Consider the following 16,555-nt stretch of genomic DNA (forward strand, 5'->3'; position numbering starts at 1 on the left):
AGGAAAATTATTCATCACTGCGGCAAGCATAGTATCCCGGCGAAGCTCATTAAATGCGTTACGAAAATCCATTTTTACAATCGCCTTAGTAGCACTGTGAGTAGAAGAGAAATAAACTCGGGCTGCGTGAACTGCTGCCTCGGCACCATTAGGAACACAAACACCAAGCTGATGGGGGGATAAAAAGTTCTTAACTGGCTCACGTATTCTAAAGCATACAATTTTTGACGATATTCTGCGCCAAACATTCCCAACCGCTATGGGCCGAATACCACCATCCTTTTTTCTTAGCGCTGTAAGTTTGGCACCGAAGAACAGTGGGCGAACTTCCGTTGGTACTTTTCCAGAAATTATTAAATTAAATAGATCACATAAGGATTTTAGGAGTTTTTCCTTTGATTCCAGTATTTGACAAGAAAGAAGGTTTTTAAGAATTGAAGGACGAAGCCCATCTAGACCTCCCGCGCTGCCTGACAGAAACGAGTTAATTGCTTTTTGAACCTCCATAGTCGAAACTTCTTGAAAAGTGTGTTGACCATCAGGAAGATCCGGCGCAATGAAATTGCCAGGGTGGGCAGGATGTTTTTCCAACAGGGTCTCCAATACAGAGGTATCCTGAGCAGCAACCGTATCATCAGAAATTAAAAGCCGTGCTGCTCCACGGATGTCACCATCGGCAAGTTTATTCTCTACAACCTTCAAATTAGAAAATTTGTGGTTTAATTGAGATTTGTTCATCTTAGTTGAAGGCCAGGTTAAGGCGTCATGGCCAATATTACACCAGAGGCAAACTCGCTGCTTCACCCAAGTAGTTAGATCACTGTTGCCACACTTGGTACAATTGTACCAAATTCAGCCCTTTTTGTCAATCATCGGCCCGTTGGTACCACGCTGGCATTTTCAGCCCCTTTTGTGAAAAAGTTGGTACAATTCTACCCAATTCAGCACCATTTAACAAATACTTGTCACTTTTTCAAAAGTGTCAGTAAGACTTTTCCTACATCTCACGTTACTCATACTATGTGTTGGACTCTTAAAAAATGCTGTTGAACATTCATTTCTGTGACGTTACACAGCATAACGCTACGAACTTTATGTAGAAAATTCCTAATTCGAACTATACCGAAAACAAATGAGGCTAGATGAGCGCATCCGCGCCGCGCATAAAGGAGACGAGAAAGAAGCAGTGTGGTAGAAATGTTAGTCGTCCTATTTGGATATTTTTAAAAATTAAGGAAAAACACTTTCTTGATTTAAACTCTTGGAAAGGGGGAAGTGTTATAGAACTTTACCCCTGTTACTTTCATGTTATAGAGCCATGTATTACACTCAGGGGTAAAAGTGGATCTGAAAAAGTAAGGGGCGCATGACGTCATGCCGTCCCCCGTGCCTATCTTTGCCCATTGTAATTTTTTTAGAGGGGAGGGACGCTACAGATATTTTCTGAAAGTGGGTTGACGGCGTCCCCCTTCGTTCCCCGACACTTTTACTCCGATGATGGTATAAAATAATGAATTCAGCCCTTTTTGTTTCAATTTGGTACCATTTTTCAACCCAGTCCAGAGCTAGGACTGTGGCAACACTGAGTTAGATTCTTAACTTTATCTGATTGTTTGGGAGCACTTAAAGCAACAAATGGAAATAGGCAAAGGTTGATCAGTCTTTTGTATCATTTGAAATTGTTATATGGTTTAACACCTCTGCGAGTGCGTCAGCCACCGTTGAACGAGCACCTCTTGGAACACGTCTTAATATATGTGTCGAGCACCTTAGTGACAGTAATATCTTGCCCAGGTTAGAAATCGTCAAATCTTTCGTGTTGTTACTGCTGTTAGTGTCGGTAGCATTTGAAGTTTTACTCTGAAGGCAGGCATTAAAGGTGACATCAGAGCAAATATCATCATCACACCCAACCCGATGTTTCTTACCGATATGTATAGCTAAACCTCTGGCACTCACATAATACTTTCCGCAATGAGGACAAGGCAATACATTAGTACTTTTAGAGGCATCAAAGAAACAGCTACCATTGCTAGCACTTGACGCTGAATCACTGCTTGTAAAAGCTGGCGTCTTTTCAGCTTGTGAAGCACATCCGTCACTTGATGATTCCATTAATTTAGTTTATTACATAATTTTGTTTCAATTATATACGTTTTAATTAACTTACGATGGCAATGTTTCAAAAAATCAAACGTTAATTTAGTATTCATTGTTCAACGATGCATATTGTTGCTTCTGTTCTTAAAACTTCCGCGCATATTTCCGAAAATAAAATGATAGAACCAGGTTGTTTTATAAGGAGAAAAGTACAGATGAAATGTAAGATCAAATTTTCATGTTACATCAATCATTTCCTTGTTAACACGTTCGCTGCCAAGTGGCACATATATGTGCCAGGTAGCTTATTTGAATAGACCGCCATTAAACAACAAAGACCATGACATTGTGCCAGCCATCATGCACAGGGTAACTGAACGGCACATATATGTGCTACTGGCATCTAGTGGCACACATATATGCCAGCAGAAGTATTTTTAAGCATACTTTTTTGTAATGTGGCAGCGAACGAATATGACAAGTATAGTTCTATTGAGAAAGTGTACAAAAGTATCTTCAGTTAGGATGTTTTTTGGAGGGTTCGAGCCCGGTGGACACCCCTCGTAGATGTGACCCTGCAACCAAAGGCTCTCGCTATGCACTAGATCATGGAGAGTGCTAGTTTATAGCTTACGTCACGTTATCATGCTCTCTATCGCTTTCGTGACGATACAACAGTAAGCACAAACAATAGATTCCCACTCTAACAAGACGTAATGTATGAGTTATTGTAGTATACTCTTCTCATATCACTTTTGTGAAAATATTTGGGACAACACTATTTAAAGTGTAACTCTGGTCTTATATAGTCCCGCTGTCATCGGCGGCGATTAGGGGGGCAAAGGGGGTCAGTTGCCCCCCACTTTTTTGAAATGACCCATTAATGTATATAGTTTCATTTGGAAATATTAAGTTTTTGTATGTATTAATGGTTCATAGAATAACAATTGTGCCATAAAATATTTGCCGTCCCGTGAGTACGTATTGGTTGCTTCCGGTTCAATTAAGAAAGCTATAGGAATTGCGTTTTAATTGCCACGAAAAATGGCCCAAAAATTAACCTACTGGAGCGCCATAATTCGAGTGTATTTTCATCCTTCTTACAAGGGCTCAATATGTTAGTCAGCCGCTTTGGTACAAATTGAGAGAACATTTCGTACAAAAAAGAACTCCTTCACAACTTGTGAATCACAAGTTATTCTTTAATTGCACAAAAATCGAAAGTTCCTAAAATGTCTTCTCATCTTGCTAATACTAAGGAATATTTTGATTTGATTTTTTTTTTAGTTTAACATCACGTTCAGCAGTGAGGCTATATGAAACGAGGACCTACTGATTAACGTGGAATACGAACCACATGAGCTCCCGCCAGGAATCGAACCCGGGTTTCCCACGTCAAAGGCGCGGCAATGTTTGCAGTGTAATATACGAGTTTAGGGGTGTACATATACAATTTTGTATATACAATTAAATTTAATGAATTCAACATAATTCTATGTTTTAGGATTGTTTTGTATAGCTGGGGAGATTCTAAGTTTTGTTGAGTTTTGATATACATATTCCAAGAAAGTGAAAACTGTACATGCAACGAACATGCTTCGGGAAGCTGCAAAAGTACTTCTTTAAATGTCGCAGCATATGCTTCTAGTATTTACTATCTTTCTAAGAGTAATAACGTACATTTAATAGCATGTGTGGAATTAAAAATATAAGTTGTTCATTAATCCCCGGTTTCAATGTAACTTTTGCAAAACAAGCCTCATTTTTCATTACTATTCGATTAATATTATTTTTTCTGTTTATTTGTTTTGCAAATTTGTTATTAAATAGGCCCCTAATCTGATCACACAATTTTCCAAACAGAATTTTAAAATGTTCTTGAGGAAGGAATCAAATCTCTTCTTACACCTTCGTTGTTTAAGAGTAAGTATCTACTTGCGTTGCTGTTGCCAATTTACTTAAAAATATATGAAACACGATTTACGGTATTTTAACTGGGAAAGAGAGTATCCTAATAGTTATACAACATTTCGTCAAACAACATGTTAGAAGAAACCAGGAAAACTAACATTGATATACAAATATTGAGATCATGTCTTGCCTCCCCCCACTTTTAACGTCCAACCGCCGCCACTGCCCGCTGTTGACAAAGGGCGTAAATAGAAGTCAATCAATTAAGCAACCCGAAGATCTCGAATATATAATCACCCAGTAAAATAAATTTGGAATAAATCAGGTCTCTTCCAAATATTTCATTGTATTTTGTATAGAAATGTTATTTCGGTGCAATATAGGCCTATTGTAAATATACATATATAGGCCTATGGAAAGTGCTTTACCTCCTACAAACAAACCATATAAAAAGTAATTTGAAAGTATTACAAGTGTCAGCAGCAAGTTTTAAAAACTAGATTGCTGCAGATACATAGACACTTACACTTTCGTTACAACGAAAAATTAAAAGAAAAGAATTTTAGAAAGAACTAAAATAAAAAAGCAAAAAAGCATAAGGTAAGTTCTTTTAAAATTAAGAAGAAAAAAAACTCGAGCAAAGTGCCACGCCCATACAATCAGCAGCGAACACATCTAAGGGTATTAAAATTATATGAGAGTAAGATACATATGTCTTGTATATATGTGTATATGTATGTTTTTATATTTATGTGTGTGTCTGTGTGCGAGGGTGTTACGTAACCATAAACATTCATGTTTCATCTGTTTCTTTTCTTTTTTCCTTTCTTGTGTAGCACTTTTCTTCTTCATCTTCTTCTCCCCTGTTACAACTGCATATGGCGCACCTGTACACTTGATTCGCGGTATCCGCTCCACAGGGTTATATGTGTTGTTACCATTTACTTTCTTTCTCCATGCCGTTGTTGTGTAGTATTAGAATACATTGGCAGGCAAGTGAGTGCCGGCAACTACAAGACCTGCCCCGTAACTGACCCCGATTCCCATTTAATCCTATGCCATTCACCACAATCTGACAGCCCTATATAAACCTCCGTGACCACAATGGTCAACCACAGTTCATAAAAGCACCACAAACAATAACATCGTTTGCAAGAAGTCAACACAACACAAGACAATAAGAATGTTTGCTCAGGTTGGTTTTATCAATGATTGGATTATTGTGTGCCTTTTTTGATTTGTTATTCAACAATTACGCATACTCAACGGTGAACTTCTGTTGTATCAATCTCACGCGAATGTAACCTAAACTTAAAATAAGTGTTTGTAGTGAAATCACCTGCGGATAGATGGCAGCAAGGACATAGTGTTTACATTTCCATCTAACGGTGAGATTCGGAAGTTTATACTGGCGCGAAAAGGAACTGGATTTTCGTGATTGTTAAGTCTGTAACAAACGAAAGCTCAACGGAAGTTCGTTATTACAATTTTCTCAGTTCTTTCTCCTCGTCAGTGTTTTGTTTTTCTGTAAGAAAAGAAAACAAGAAGATTCATCTCAAGTGCGGAAAAGAAAGTAGAACTTTTTTCCAACGGAAAGACTGAAAAAGCGAAACGTATTTCTTAACTGAAGATGAACTTGTTCCAGCAGCGAAATCTTTCTTAGTTATTTATATGCCTTCCAGCTATTGTGAGAGCGATAGTGGACTTTTTTTTTCTCTCGTTCCCTGCTGACTGTTTTCGATTTCAATGTCACTTGTTAGACCAGTCAGATTCAAGAAAAGAAAAGAAAATCATTATTTAGAGCAACAGAAAAAAAAACTATTTTAAGAAAAGAAACCTAATGTCATTATCCATACTTCGATACTTTAAATCAACCCTTTTTGACACCTGGGACAAACTAAGTTGATGTGAAAAATCGCGGGCCTGCATACAAGTTTCTTCGAAGTGTCAATGTTCAAAATTATTCGTTCTTGAAATACAGGTCTCAAGTAAGAATTTCTGTTTCAAGTAACAAAAGAATGATACATTAGCTTACATATGAGGACATTACAGTGCCAACATAACTCCAATAATCGTATGCGGGTTGTTCATTAAAGTGTCACAGGCTACAATTTGCGAACCTTCGACTTAAATAGAAATTCAACAAAACGTTCAAAGAGAGAGAGAGAAAAAAAAAAGTAAATATTTATATATTATATTCAAAATAGCAACTTTCATTAGTAAAGTTTACCTACTTCATATCGTCTTATAGTAGCACGACGTATTATAGGTTTCCCTTAAAATTATATTGAGTAAACCGATAATTCAAGACGTAATTATCAGCGTAATTACGAAATATATTGTTTAAAACTCCGGGATCACTTTTAATTCTGTCAATTTCAACGTTTTAACTTCAAGTTAATAGGTGATACCGGTAATGTGGCCGCTATTTTAGTAAGGATGTTTCACTCTGAACGTATCATTCTCTTCATTTTCATATTCTGGAAGAAAATGCTAAAATTCTGAAAGGTTTTTAGACTAATAAGACTAAGACTAAGGTTTTAGACTAAGGTTTTAAAATATAAATAATTATCAATTTTCTACAGAAAATCGTTTAAGATATTCATAAAATACCTTAGTTACTTTGTTCAAAATAACCACAGCTATCTTGTTTTAACTTACATTGGCGAATCAAACATAAATTTGTATTTGTCTTGGAGGTAAATTTAATCTCCGTTTTGAATAATGAAAACCCAAATTATATGAAATTTGACTTTTTATCAGCTGATTATCATAAACATAGGACTTTCGTGAATAACGTATTTATTTAAAACGCATTTTGATTTTCTCTTTACAGGTAGTCTTCGCAGCCTCCTTGCTGGCCATCGCATACGCCAGACCTGGAGTCCCATATGCTGCTGCACCAATCGCCGCTTACCATGCTGCTCCAGTTGCTGCTGCCCCAGTTGTCAGCAAACAAGTAGACTATTTCGTACGTACCAATCGGTCCCTGTCTATCACAAATTTTTTTCAGTATAATAGGAATATTGTTAATATTTAATTTCTTTCAAATCTAACATTTACTTTCGTCTTTACTCTTTAAAATTATCTAAAATTCTTCTTATTGTTTACTAACAAGTTCTGTTCCTATTAGCTTTAAATCAATTAAAATTCACTAACTAATTCATTTTCTCTAATTATATATCACCTTTGTAAAAAGAGAAAAAATATTCATAACCAGATGTAATAACATAAAGAGTAAGGATTTTCCTCGGCACGATAGAGGAAGAAGCTTGACCAATTGAGCAGAAAATGTAATCTTTAATTTTACGTCTTATGTTTATATTTGTTGAGCTAAAAAAAGATGGATGATTGATGGAAATGATTTATTACGAAAGAATTGATGGAATTAAAATGAAGGAGGAGAGGAAGAAGCTCGAAAAAATTCACAGGCACAGTGTTGTTCACTACAAACTCACACGGTCTGGAATTGAACCAGGAACACTCAGTGCCAGAAGTCAGCGCTGTCCCTTTGAATCACCATATAATCAGACACAAAATGAATTATTTCAGTTTAACGTCCCATGATTATGCCCTTTAGAGTAAGGGAGACGATGATTAAAGCAAAGGAATGACGATGGAATAATTGATGGAATGGGAAAGTGGGAGGAAACAGGAATACCCTGAGAAAACCCACTGACACGATGTTGTCCATCGCAAACTTACCTGAGCGGGGATTGAACAGGCGACCCCACGCACCAGAGGTAAGCGCTATACACTGAGCCACCGTGGCCCTCTACGATAAGTGTATTTGAAAATATCGTAGTGTATGTATATACTAATATTTTGTGATTATTGAAACATCTGATCAAGTTGCATTGTCGTACCCAGAGAAATAAAAATGGCACAGGAACATCGACTGTAAAATAAAGAACTTTCATGACATATACTTAAGTGAGTCCACGTATATCATCAGTTACCATTCTGGCTCCGAATCAGGAAGTTCTGGGTTCAGAACTTATAGTTGGCCATGTTGATTAATGGGAATTTTTCATGGAGAACAGTGGCGTATTTAGGGGGGGGGAGAGATTTCGGGCTCAAGCCTTCTCGAAATAATTTTTTTATATGCACAACTTTAATTTAAATTTGTCGGCACCCAAAAGGAAAAAAAAATAAGTGCTGTGCATAGCCCCCGTCGAAACAAAATCATATATACGCCACTGATGGAGAGTGTTCTTCTATTAGTTACAAGCTTGCAAAGTTGTAACATAAAGAAACATTGAGAAAATGAAAGCAAACATAGATCATCAAATAGAAAATTCAATACGGAATTGAAACGGCTGAATATAAAAACATCGATTTTACTCTCTGTTTTATAATAATAATAATAATAATAATAATAATAATAATAATAATAATAATAATAATAATAATAATAATAATAATAATAATAATAATAATAGCATATTGTTCGGGGTTCCATTCTCGGAGGAAGAGTATGGAAAATTTAACAAATTGCGGTGGTTCGGCTTCGGATTCCACCTTAAGCTGTAGGTCCACTCCTCATATAGCCTCGATGTTGGAAAGGAACGCGAAACTGCTATAAACAATAATATTAATACAAAAGAATGAGTTAGCTTTAACATAAAAAAGTTAGTAGTAATAGTAACTAATGCACAAAGAAAAATAGTAATAAATCAAGATTTAATGTGAGTTGAATATTCACATGGAAAGTTGTTTTATTAGTTGTCGACATAGGGGCGTCATTTAGGGGAGGCAGGGATGGGCATTTGCCCTCCCCCCCTGAGTTTGAGATTTATATAGATTTTATCAATAGAGTAGTAGTAAATGAGTGGAAAACGCGAAATTCTACTTATATCAAGGGGTTTTGCCCCCCCCAAGCAAAATCTGAAATGACGCTCCTGTGTCAACATAAATGGGCCAAGAAAAATTGAGTTTATCATGTTTAGCTAGTTCTACATGTTTATACATTAACTGTATTGTCCTATTATTTAAATTCAAAAATGTTCAACCTCTGTTTAGTTAGAAATAGGAATACAAAGTAGGAGCTGATTCCAGTCAGCTAAGGACATAAGTCAATGCAGAGCTTTTGCGACATTGAAACTCTGTGTTCCATAGATCATAGAGTTAGCTAGTTATTGTTCGGCCTGTCCTATTTTTGTATTTTTTCTTTTACTTTAGTATTTGTGTCAACAACTTGCTTATAGTTGGTCTGAATGACTTTGTGATTAATGTCATTTTTGTTCTTCTGAGATAATTAATTAAGACATTTATTACATAAATTAGATTATGAAACTAATGGTGTTGCTCTTAATTAACAAGGTAACGCAAACTTCATGTAACTTCACTGCTGTGTTTAATCTTTCTTACTTATAGCTATAATATGTAGTTCTAAGAATCAACTCAAGAAAAATTTCACGTTACTTAACTTTTTTTTTTTTAAATTTATACTTTATTAAATAAGATATGTCTAACTGCACTTTAGTGAGAATGCCAAATTAAGTCAGCAAGAGATAAGTTGCTGTTACATGAACTAAATATTACATTACTATTTCACTTTCTATGAGATATGAGGCTTTTGTTTTCTCACTTTCGATAACACAATAAAGCCTATAGCTAAATATTTCACTCTTACGCCTTAGGGCAGAGGAAACTGCAAGGAAATGTTTTCTTCATTACCCACAAGTAATATGTATAAACTGTTATTTTCAAACCGAAGTATCGATTTTGCAGTAATGTTTTAAAGTATTACCACAGAATTTCCTTTCATAGCAAAACCAACAAAACAATTCGTAAAACTTCTTTTCCTAGCACAACACCAAGTTATTGTTAGGTTCTCTGTTATAATTATTACCTTTCTCATTTAAGGCATTTTCTACCACAGAACAACTGTGAAAGTTGTGAAGCTACAGTTAGTTAGTTAGCTTTTATTATTTTGAAAGTCAATTCTCAGAAACAAATACAATCTTATTCAGAGACGTTTAGGTGTGATTAGCACTGTACTAAGTGTTTGACTAACGCGTGACTCTAACTTCCGTATTTAGATACTACGTTGACCATGTTATCTACGATTTATATCGTAGGCCAGCCACAATTTTTCCGCAAGAATGTCCAAACACATTATGAGGAAAAGTACGAGACTGCTCTCCAATATTTGTCTTACATGTTCTCTTAATGTGTTTGGAAAATCTTGCAGAAAAGTCGTTGCGTGTTTCTGTCGATATAACTTGTGGATAACATAATCAAAATGTTGCTCAAATACGAAAATTATAGCCACGCGTTAGTCAAACGCTCAGTACGACGCTAATCATACATAAAATCGTCTCTGAATAATCTCCATAGTGTTTTGGGATTAGATTTCTGGGCTTTCTTCGTCTATGAGCATGTTAGTCTTCACGTATGGGAGGTGGCGGTTCCTCAGCTATCACACTATCCGAGCAAAGACGAAGAATAAAGGGAATGAAATCTTTGAGTTTAACGTCCTACGATTATACCCTTTAGGCTAAGGCAGATGATGATTAAAGCAAGTGAATGATGATGAAAAAATTGGTGGAATGAGAAAGTGGGAGGAAACTCGAGTACCTCGAGAAAACCCACGATCATTTGTCCACCACAAACTTACTGGGCCGAGAATCGAACGAGGGACCCCACGCACCAGAGATAAAGAGCTCTAGCACTGAGCCACCGGGTTCCCGGGAGGAATAAAGCAGCCTGGAACCTGTGTGTTAGGTACCACATAAGGAGAACCCTAGAAAACCTCACTCAGGATGACTGGCCTGAAACAGCTTTTACACTGTTTCGACCGAGTGTCCCCAAGGGCGCCGATCCTGAGGGGGCCGAGCCCCCCCCCCCCCGAAAAGTCACATGGACCCCCTCATTGTATTCGTGAATTTACAATATTTGACATAATTTGAATGCAATTTGTCTTAAAATCCTCATATATATACTTTCTGCTTCTGAATGCCAACCTCCCAAATTTACAGAGAAATCGGCGCCCTTGAGTGTCCCCACCGGAAATCGAACCCGGGACCGCTCGCACCATAGTGGTTTAGGCTTTGTAGTAGCATAGAATGAGGTCCCTAAATGTTTCATGATAATCTTGATATTTTCTACTTGGTTATGACTTCTGTGATGAGTCATGTTTATACCACATACGAATTTTAATGTTTCAGTTTTCAAACGGGGGGGACTTGAAAGTTCTACAATAGTAGCTGGAATTAGTCTAATGTACTTTTTTGTACATCTATTTTTAAAACAATGAGTAAAAGAAAAAGAAATACTAAGTGCGAATCCTAGCAGAATAGACAATAAGCGCAACAATGGGAAACGGTAGCCCAGCCAACTGTACCAAAGTTGGCCCTACATTGTAATTAGCTGAATTGTCGAGCATTCGCTAACACAATTGCCAGTGTAACTGTATGAAAGAATTAAATTTACAATTGGGAGTGCAAGGTCGACACGGTTAGATAACTGATGGCAAATTGTTGCTTGGTCAACATAGTATATAAACAACGTTGGGTCAAAGTTGGTATTTTGCAACTGCAACTACCAATCACCAACCAGGCAGCCAGTACCCTATGCAGAGCTTACCAATTGTATTGATCGAAGGAAATTACTAGTTGTTGTTTTCCAAGAATTACGTATTTTTTAAGGAGTTTGGTTTATTAACACTCAGTTTAGTAACCCGAAAGACCAAAGAGCTCCCTCGTGGCTAAGGGGTTAGCGCAACCGCCTTTGGCGTGGGAGACCCGGGTTCGATTCCGAGTGGGAGCCCATGTAGTTCGGATTCCACGTTAAGCTGTAGAACCACGTCTCATATAGCCTCGCTGCTAAAAGGGACCCTAAACCCAAAAATCAAACCAAACTGGAAGACACAAAATTTGAACTGCTTGATGGATCAATATAATGAATTTTGGTCACAGTGTTGAGGGTCAAGATAGAAATCCAGTTCCTTGACGAAGATTATTCATCCAGTTGATTCCAAGATATGGACTTTCAAAACTGGTCTCCCATTTGAATGTCATCCTTGCTTGATAGAAATAGGAATGAAAATGAAATGAAATTCTTCAGTTTAATTTCACATGATTATATCTTTCCAGCTAAGGGAGATGGATGATTAAGGCAAGTGAATTATGATGGAAATATTGATAAAATGATATTGTGGGGAAAGAAACGGGTTACCCCGAGAAGACCCTCGGAAACGATGTTGTTCACCACAAACTTACTTGCGCAGGATCGAACCAGAGACCACATACACCTTGCTTGATAGACTACCCGTAGTGCTGTTGAAAGTAGCATGCTAGTATAATGCTCAGGATGCAAAATACATCTTTAGAATACAATGCTAAATAATGAAACTAAATTATTTTAAACCAAATTCCTTACACTTTGACACCGCTACTTGTTGAGAGTCATGTCAGTTTTCTCGAGAATTACGCATTTTCCCCATTGTACAGTGATATTATCTTAGCAATTTTTCCCTAGTACATTTCAGTGTATTTTATTCAAATAATGTAATCCCCATAATATTCGGTCATCACCGTCTTATCACTTGAGAAAGAAAAAGAGAAAATTGTATGCAGTTTGTCCTTCCCCAATCTTTTACATTCGACGTTAGAGTAAATCTAAACATTATAGAGCTATGACAAGTTTCTTATTTCCTTACTCTTTTATTTTCTATCACATTCTTAATAAATTAACTTTTTGTCAATAAGTGCTCTTACCTGTTTCTTCTATATAAACTATCTTTACGGTTCACCCCAACTTCTTCCAACTCCTTCTCGTGGATTACTTGTATTATCCAACATATATTACACTTTCTTTTCTCACATTTCGAACGTTTCTATTCACTCTTACCGCTCTTTCATAATGTCCACATTTCTGCTCCGTAGTGTTCAATACACATCATGAATCATTTTATACACGTTATTCACAATTCCTTTTTTTTTTTTTTTTTACAATTCAGCGATTTTTCTTCTAACTTCATTTTGATTTTCTATTCACATTAGAGAGTGCTTGTTCTATCTTTACAGTTTTCGTGGTTGAGACTTTTGTTTGGCTCCAACCAGTAGCGTACGCAAGAGAGCCTATTTTAGGGTATAAATCCCTTCACCTTGAGCAAGAAACCCCACTATCTAGGTATATACAAAAATCACGCTTGTTTTGAAAGGATATGATATTGATTATTTGAACCCAACTTGGTGAAGTTCTACGTATTCTAATAGCCACACCATGAGTCTCGTTTTATAAATCTTTTCCACACATCTTTCTCGATTTCTTCCGAAGTTTTCTAATAATATTAAAATGAAAAAATATATATATAGGCCCTATATATTTTATGCAAAAAAGGTGCTATAGCAAGTGACAAGGAATTAGATTTCTGGGCTGTCGATAACGAAAGTCATTTAGCTCATCACGTATGTGAGGGATGACGTCCCTCAGCGAGCACATTATCCGATGAAAGGGAAGGAAGAAAGGATTGGGGAAGGAAAGAAGCGACCTGGGACCATTAAGTTAGGTACCATCCCGACATTCGCCTAGTGTGAATGAGAGAAACCCAGGAAAACCTCACTGAAGATGGCTGGCCTGAAAAAATTGTTACACTTTTTTAACTGAGTGTCCCCACCGGGAAACGAACCCGGGACCGCTTGCACCAAAGGAGAGCGTTAGCGACTACACGGCGCAGGACCACAGCATGTGACTAAACCTCTCTTTTTCTCATGACATAAAATTAAGTTCCTAGTTTAACGTCCTACGTTTATGCAATGTGTAAACTAAAAGAGACGAATCATTAATGAGATAAAAATAATTTGTGGAATCAGAAAGTGGTAGAAAACGGAAGTGCCCGACAAGACCCATGAACACGATGATATTTCGTTTCCTTTTCTCGTGTATATATTTGTGGAGTTAATTTAATCTTTCAGCTACGAGTGATCGCACTCGTGCTTTATCTACCGATTTATAAAATGTAAACTATTGTCATTTCCTTAAAAGGGCATCTAACTCATATTCTAGCCAACGTTAGGGATAAAAAATGTATACTATTTTGATTCATCCTATGTTATTAGTATTTTGGAATAGGGATAATTACATAAATATCATTATAATGGTTTGTTAATACTGTTATGGTTGATTGTACCTTGACACAACAACCTTGTGCTATTTTATTGTAATATATTCGCTCAGTCTCTTCAAATTAAAAGCGACTCACGTGTTCTTTGGACCGTTTCACACGTGACAACTGCTATTTAAATTTCTTTCTTTGTAACATCAAGGTGGCACATTCTTAATTAGTGTCAAGTGGAGCTTATTTTAGGAAACCATATTATTTTCTTCTTATTTTTTCTCCTATTTTTATGATGAATATAGCCAACAGTATTTATATAATTATTTAGTAGCATTTAAATTTGCTTCTCTACGGAAGACAATTTTTGATATGCCAGCTCGTGTAGCATGTAATAATGCAAACGTAATGTATTGTCGAAACAGCTGAAGGTTTTACTATATAGAACAGAGTGACAACAATATAAACACAACTGTAAATGGAGAAGACTTCGGAGTAGGAGACCCGGGTTCGCTTCTCGATGGATGCTTATGCCGTTCGGATCCCACGTTAAACTATAAGTCCACGTCTCATATAGTCCACGGTGCTCCAAATCAACCAAGCAACGTAAATTGAAAATTAATGTATACTATTATTAATTGCAAAATAAACCAATATTGAACAAAACTACTAAGTTAGCTAAGCGGAGCAGTGGTCTAGTCAAGCAGTTTAAGACGTTATTCTAAGGCACATAAGACGAAATCCGTCGGGAGTTCGAGTCCTTCTAAAGAATGTGAGGGTTATAACTGCCCTCAAAGTTTCTGTATTGGTGTTCTTGTCGAATTGTATTACTAATGATTCCTGGTTCCATGTGGTAAACAAACCGCCTTCTTGCGTTTTCTCTAAGTTCTTCCGTTCATCCCCATATTTTCATTAGCCAATTTTTATGATTTCCTTTCATTATTAATCCATCTTCTTTAGCCTGAAGGGCATAATTGTGCGACGTTAAACTAAATAATTCACTTTTTTCATTACGTTAACTACTTTTCATTATCTGCAAAAAGGGATACAAACACACTACATGTATTCTTGTAAAATATTAAAAAAAAAAATGAATTGATATGTATTCTTTGATGTTGAAAGAACGTGATTAGCTGAAAAATACTGAAAAAATGTTTCCTAATTGGTCAATTCGTTCAGAAGTTACTGAGAGAAAATATAACAAGTAGAGTATTAAAACAATTTCTGCTACTGCCTGTATATTATTATCAGTAGTGATGATAGTTATTACTAAACCTTGTTTTCTTCCTTAGGCCGCCCCTCATTACCAATTTAACTATGGCGTAGCTGACCATCATACTGGAGACATCAAGAACCAGGTTGAAGCCCGTGACGGCGATGTAGTCCAGGGTGCCTACAGTCTTGTTGAGCCCGACGGCACCACCAGAACTGTTGAATACAGCGCTGACCCAGTCAACGGATTCAACGCTGTTGTACACAGAACTGGCCCAGCTGCTGCTGTTGCCGCTGCCCCAGTCGCTCATGCTGTCGCTGCTCCAGTCGCTCATGCTGTCGCTGCCCCAGCCATCGCCGGTTATGGTGCCATCGGACACGGATACATCGGTTAACAAGTTGTCTTGTTATTCTCATCCCATGAAGAACGCCTGTTTTTCTCTCATTTTCATGTTACAAACATTCATGTTACCTGCTCATTAGCAATGTTATTAAGTCATCATTCTTCACTATGTTGAAGGTTTCATTGTAAAAAGTATTCAAAATGAATTGATTATAAATTAAAAATCTTTATCGCTCAATTCTTTTGTATTCCTTGATACAACAATCACTTCTTACAAGGAGTCAACTAGAATTGGGATATTTACTTGTGAATGTTTTTCTTTTACACCAAAACCTAGGTCTTCTATATAAAATGCTATGTGTGTTAAATGTTGATTCCAGTTAGAAACAAAGATACATAATTTTCCATCCTTTCGGGATGTTTCACCCCCTTAATCTGGCCCCAATTTCATTTTCTCCCCTTTTACTACTTTTACTGCTATTTCCTCTTTAAAATCCAAATTTCTCGGTCATCGTGGTTTGAGTGTACTGTTTCTTGCACGAGAATTTTGGCAAAACCAAGCAGTTTGTGCTTTCTCTGGATGCAAACATCATAGATGCATTTTCAAACATACACCAACTTTTTCAGCCAAAGAAGAGGCATGATTTGTTACAGTGGCGTAGGGAAGGGGGGGGCCCGGAGGGGCCGGCCCCCCCCCCCAAAGAGGTCCGACAATGTACTTTGGTACTTTGATGTTTGTAATTTTTTATACATTTTTATGTTTATATATTTTTTTGTTTGTAATTTTTCTATATGTACCTATAACAGCACTTGGCCCCCCCCCCCAAACACACATCCTGGCTACGCTACTGATTTGTTAACTCTTTTGTATCTACAAGGAGATGCTAAATGGTAAGTACAATAGATGTATATTTTTCATAATATAT

The 16,555-nt window shown here is 36.8% G+C and overlaps 1 protein-coding gene across 1 annotated transcript; it reads left to right on the forward strand.

Annotated features, from left to right (window-relative positions):
* Positions 1 to 5,052: 5,052 nt before the first annotated feature.
* On the forward strand, positions 5,053 to 15,867 carry LOC145686453 (larval cuticle protein A2B-like). Its single transcript, XM_081759765.1, has 3 exons — positions 5,053 to 5,206; positions 6,848 to 6,982; positions 15,367 to 15,867. The coding sequence occupies exons 1-3, from the start codon at positions 5,195 to 5,197 to the stop codon at positions 15,679 to 15,681; spliced, it is 462 nt and encodes a 153-aa protein (XP_081615891.1). The 5' UTR covers positions 5,053 to 5,194; the 3' UTR covers positions 15,682 to 15,867.
* Positions 15,868 to 16,555: the final 688 nt, after the last annotated feature.

Source organism: Thermobia domestica, chromosome 5 (assembly GCF_964235325.1).
Source record: "Thermobia domestica chromosome 5, izTheDome1.hap1.1, whole genome shotgun sequence".
Taxonomy (NCBI): Eukaryota; Metazoa; Arthropoda; class Insecta; order Zygentoma; family Lepismatidae; genus Thermobia; species Thermobia domestica.

Bases quoted from the DNA above. Each gene is read 5' to 3' on its own strand.
- LOC145686453 (XM_081759765.1), top strand. The intron at 6,983-15,366 runs GTACGTACCAAT...TTTCTTCCTTAG, and splicing joins GCAAACAAGTAGACTATTTC to GCCGCCCCTCATTACCAATT.